General features: G+C 39.4%; 1 protein-coding gene across 2 annotated transcripts in view; it reads right to left on the reverse strand.

Moving 5' to 3' along the window:
* Positions 1-5704, reverse strand: part of PPP3CC (protein phosphatase 3 catalytic subunit gamma) — an 86860-nt gene that overhangs the window by 51781 nt on the left and 29375 nt on the right. For both annotated transcript variants that reach the window (XM_012807737.2, XM_023515569.1), the window contains exons 2-3: positions 684-881; positions 223-347 (exon numbers count right to left, since the gene is read on the reverse strand). In XM_012807737.2, the coding sequence (XP_012663191.1) occupies positions 223-347; positions 684-881 (323 nt within the window). The remainder of the gene's footprint in view (positions 1-222; positions 348-683; positions 882-5704) is intronic.

Genomic DNA, 5704 nt, shown 5'->3' on the forward strand with positions numbered 1-5704 from the left:
TTTTTTGGTTGCAGCCATCATTGTTGTTTGGCGGGCCCGGGCTGGATTCAAACCTGCCACCTTGGGTGTACATGGCTGGCACCTTAGCCACTTGAGCCACAGACGCTGAGCCATATGATTTCAATTTTGAAAGTAAAAAAGTTCATATATTCTGTCAGTGTTCTCATTGTCATTTCTTCTACTGAAAAAGACGATATCTAACATATCCAGTTTAATTTTTACCTCTATACTGAAATAGCCTCTGTCCACATAGTCACCCAGAAAGAGGTAGCGTGTGTTATTAGGTGATCCTCCAACTTCAAACAACTTCATCAGGTCAAAGAATTGTCCATGAATGTCACCACACACTAGCGAAAAAAATCACATGGTGAGAGAAGAAATTGTATCTCAGAAGGAAAAGGGCATTACACCAAAAAGGATCAAAGTTTAACTTTTAACTTAAGTAACTTTAGCTTTTGACTGGATTGCCATTTAATTGTAGTGAAACTATTTATATTATATAGTCCTACTAGAAATATGAGACATTTAAAATTGTATCCCTTCAATGAACAACATACATCATAACCATTTCTAAGACTGTCTCCTAACTCCTAGAAAAATAACATCACATTTAGCTGGTTATTTGTAAGCAGTTCTCACAATTAGCACAGATCTAAGTGCTATCATGTAGATACTCTTCCTACCTGTGATTGGAGCCTCTACTTCTATCATAGTCTTCTCTTGTCTCAGAATGGCAGCCCCATCATTGATTATCTTTAAGGCTGCTTCCTCTTCTAGTCGGCCTTCCTTTATCAAATGATTTTTCAAGACATCAATTTTAGGTTTCCCATTCTCAAACACTTCCTTCAAAGTAAGTCGGTGGGTTGGAGGAAAGGGGACAGCTAAAAAGAAAAAAAGAATTTACTATACTTAAATGTATAGACAACAACCAGAACACATTTTCATGTAATGAATTAAACCTAGTAAATCACCATGATTATGCATTCATAGCACCAGAACTATGTGGGGGGGGAAAATGAAGATGCCATATATCATAAATTATCAATTCTAGGCCGGGCATGGTGGCTTACACCTGTAATCCTAGCACTCTGGGAGGCTGAGGCAGGAGGATAGCTTGATAGCTGAGGCAGGAGGATAGCCTAGGCAAGGTCGAGACCCCATTTCTACTAATAATAGAAAAATTAGTTGCATATCATGGTAGGCACCCAGCTACTAGGGAGGATGAGGCAGGAGGATCACTTCAACCCAGGAGTTTGAGGTTGTTGTGAGCTAGGCTGAGGCCATGGCACTCTAGCCTGGGCAACAGAGTAAGACTCTGCCTCAAAATAAAAAAAAATTATCAATTCTAATTGTAAAAAAGGTCACAAAGTCAAAGTCATTTAATAAATTGTGTGTATACATGTGTTTATACATGTGTATAAATTTAACGTTTTATATACAAACACAAAAGACTTAAAGCTGATTCAGGGAACCAAGCTAAAAATGAGACAAGGTACTAGATAATATCTTTATTTTTCTATCTTTGGAAAAGGTGTTAAACTGAGGTTAAGGAAATGAAAGAATTCACAACACTAAAATGGCAATTAGTTCTTCTACAGAACTGACCTAATAAAACCATATATTTTTTTTTCTGAGACAGCCTCTGAAGCTATCATCCTGGGTAGAGTGCCATAGCATCATAGCTCACAGCAACCTCCAATTCTTAGGCTCAAGCAATCCTCTTGCTTCAGTTTTTCTATTTTTAGTAGAGATGGGGGTCTCGATTTTGCTCAGGTTGGTCTCGAACCCCTGAGCTCAAGCTATCCACCTACATAGGCCTCCGAGAGTGCTAAGATTACAGGCATGAAACCATATATTTTAGAAGTCTGACTTGAGTTGTTATCAGGTGAATCATGGATATATACTTCATTTTTAAAAGGTAGTTTTTTTGTTTGTTTGGTTGGTTGGTTTTTTTTGAGACAGAGACCCACTGTGTCACCCCAGTTTTACAAATAAGTTAAATATTTACTAATGTATCCTCTTTGAAGATAGTGTATAGGTTATGTACAAATGATATAAATTGTCACAGCTCACAGCATCCTCAAACTCCTGGGCTCCAGTGATTCTCTTGCCTCAGCCTCCCAAGTAGCTGGGACTACAGGAGCCCACCACAAAGCCCGGCTGTTTTTTGGTTGTAGTTGTCATTGTAGTTGTTTGGCAGTCCTGGGCTGGGTTTGAACCTGCCAGCTCTGGTGTATGTGGCTGGCGCCCTAGCCACTGAGCTATAGGCACCGAGCCTAAAAGGTAGTTTTTTCATGTACTTTATAATTGATAACAGTAAGACCATTACTAGTAGAATGGGACTATTTAGTATGTTTCAGAATAATTTGTTGCACTATGAGAACATAAAAGAACAGATAGGGGAAGTCCAGTTTTGTTTTCTAATAATCAGAAACTACTTCAGCTTACATTGGGTACAAAGTATAGATGTGTGTGTGTGTGCACGTGCTCTATGTGTGTATATATATAAAACATACATTATATATAATATACACATATATAAACATATATTTTATATGTATATATATATAAATAACATCATAGTGAATTAGCAACTACAACAGAAAAAAATTGTGACATTTGAAAATTGGCTATTTTTCCTCATTTGCCTACTTTATAATGTGGTCTATTTTCCCCTGGGATCTAAAAGCAACAAGTTTATGAACCATAAATTTAAAATGGGGGGGTCAATTTAATTTGCAATATATGTCTGGTGGTTCCATTTCCAGCTTTATGGAAGTGTTCTTTAAAATCAAGTTGAACTCGGGTAGCGCCTATGGCTCAAAGGAGTAGGGTGCCAGCCCCATATGCCGGAGGTGATGGGTTCAAACCCAGCCCTGGCCAAAAATTTTTAAAAATAAATAAATAAAACCAAGTTGAACTTATATTTACTCACACTTTCTTATGAAAGAACACAAGTATAGCCTAAGATGAAGGAGAGAAATGGAATTGGAAGGGAGGGGAGGGAGGAGGCTTCACAGAGGGAGGGTAAATGGTGGGGCCACACCTATGGAGCATATTGCAAGGGTACAAGTCAAATCTCTCAAGTGTAGAACATAGATGTCTTAACAGAATAATCAAGTAAATGAGGCAAAAGCTATGTTGATTGGTTTGATATAAGCACATCACACCATATAAAGAAAATCAACACATTGTACCCCATATACGCATAAATGTATTCATGATCTATGTATATAAGACTTAATTAAAAAAAAAAAAAGAAAGAAAGAAATAGAACCAAGTCGAAGGCTCAGCGCCCATAGCTCATTGAGTAGGGTGCCAGCCACATACACCAAGGCCGGCAGGTTCGAGCTAAGCCTGGGCCTGCTAGAGGACAATGACAACTGTAACCAAAAAACAGCTGGGCGGGTGCCTGTAGTCCCAGCTACTTAGGAGGCTGACTCAAAAGAATCACTTAAGCCTAAGAGTTTGCTCTTAGCTGTGAACTGAGATATCACAGCACTCTACTCTACAGAGGGCGACATAGTGAGACTGTCTCGGGAAAAAGAAAAGAACCAAGTTGAAAAGGCTGGGCCTGGTGGCTCATGCCTGTAATCCTACTACTTTGGGAGGCTGAGGCAGGTGGATTATTTGAGCTCAGGAGTTCAAGACCAGCCTCAGCAAGAACAAGATCCCCATCTCTAAAAATAGGCAGGTGTTGTGGCTGGCACCTGAAATCCCAGCTACTTGGGAGGGCTCAGGCAAGAGAATAGCTTGGGCCCAAGAGTTTGAGGTTGCTGTGAGCTATGATGCTATGGCACTCTACCGGGGGTGACAAAGTGAGACTCTGTCACAAAAAAAAAAAAAGGAACCAATTTGAAATCTACAGGTACTTTCAAAAGACTTGCTCTAGCCATACCATTTTGTATCATTTACAAGTAAAGGAAGTCCTACGGTGAGTTTCATCATGCTCTTAGCTACTGCTTCACTCATTCTAACTACTTAGATTTCACTGAAAAAATGATAGTAGCTACTTGACTAGTAAAATAACTAAATGCAGCCAAGTGCCACTTAACAACATTTTAGTCAACAATGGACAAGGAACAGCAGGTATGATGGGGTCCCATAAAATTATAATGGAGCTGGTGGGGCATGGTGCCTCACATCTGTAATCTCAGCATTCTGGGAGACCCAGGAAGGAGGAATGCTTGAACCTAGCAGTTTGAGACCATCCTGGACAACACAGCAAGACACTGTCTCTAAAAAAAATGTAAAATTAGCTGAGTATGGTGGTGTATACCTATAGCCCTAGCTACTGGGGAAGCTAAGGTAGAAGGATCACTTGAGCCTAGGAGTCTAAGGCTCTAAGTGAGCTGTGTTCACACCGCCACACTCCAGTCTGGGCAACAGAGAGAGACTCTGTCTCTGAAAATAAATAAAATGATTATGAAGTTGAAAAATTCCTATTGCCTAGTGATGTGATAGCCATAGTAAAATTGCAGGAACTTACTAATGAGGAATTGTTAGAACTGAAACAGAAACACAGAGCTGAAGAAGCAGCAAGAGAAAATGAAACTTGCAGGAGAACAAGAAGAATGTCTAAGAAAATTCACAGTGAAGGGTTTAGCAAAAGCTTTTGCAGACCCTATAAGCTCCCCCCAAAATCTGAAAGCATTCTCTATTGGGAGGCCCATTCCTACCTATTAAAAGGTTTTATTAATAGGTAGGAATGCTCATGGTGCATTATAGGCTTATAAACAATCTAAAATGAAAAAAACCAAAAAAACCACCACGGACTTATTTCTGAAGAGAGTGACAGCTCCTTAATAAGACACTCAGGCAGGTAATCCAGAAGGCATTGTTATCACAGAAGATAACAGCTCCCTGTCTGTTACTACCCCTGAAAACCTTCCAGTGGGACAAGATGTGGAGGTAGAGGACAGGGATATTGATGATCCTGACTCTGTGTAGGCCTAGGCTAATGTGTATGTTTGTGTCTTAGTTTTGAATTTAAAAGTTTAAAACACAAAACATAAAAACAATTTTAAAAACAGAACAAGGCGGGCGGTGCCTATGGCTCAAAAGGGTAGGGCGCGGGCCCCATATGCCAGAGGTGGTGGGTTCAAACCCAGCCCCAGCCAAAAAGAGAAAAAGAACAAGGCAGCCAGGCACAGCAGCCCATATCTGGTAATCCCAATATTTTGAGAAGTTGAAGTGGGAGGATTGCTTGAAGTCAGGAATTCAAGACCAGACTAGGCAACATAGTAAGACCTTATTTCTACAAGAAATAAAAACTAAAAATAAAAATTAGCCCATGGTAGTACATGCCTATAGTACCAGTCCAGAGGCTGAGGCAGGAGGATCATTTGGGCCCAGGAGTTCAGTTTCAATGAGCTATGATCATGCCACTAGAATGCACCCTGGGCAACAGAGGGAGACTTTGTCTCCAACAAAAGAAACAAATCAAATTATGGAACAGAGTGAATAAATTAATGTATAGATTTTTTTTAATGTTAGCCATAATAACTTTTAAAGCTAGGCAATGTTCACTTAGAAGTTCATAACACTATTCTACTTTTGTAATAAGCTTGAAATTCTTTATATATTAAAAAAAAGGTAAAAGGAATTACTAAAACTAAGAGTTATAAGCCTTAGAGAAACTTCAGAGAAATTTTCATGCAGCTTAAGAACTAAATTTAGGCTCGGCGCCTATAGCTCAACCAGC

The sequence above is a fragment of the Otolemur garnettii genome, unplaced genomic scaffold (genome assembly GCF_000181295.1).
Source record: "Otolemur garnettii isolate 467f Iridium unplaced genomic scaffold, OtoGar3 scaffold00074, whole genome shotgun sequence".
NCBI classification, from domain to species: Eukaryota; Metazoa; Chordata; class Mammalia; order Primates; family Galagidae; genus Otolemur; species Otolemur garnettii.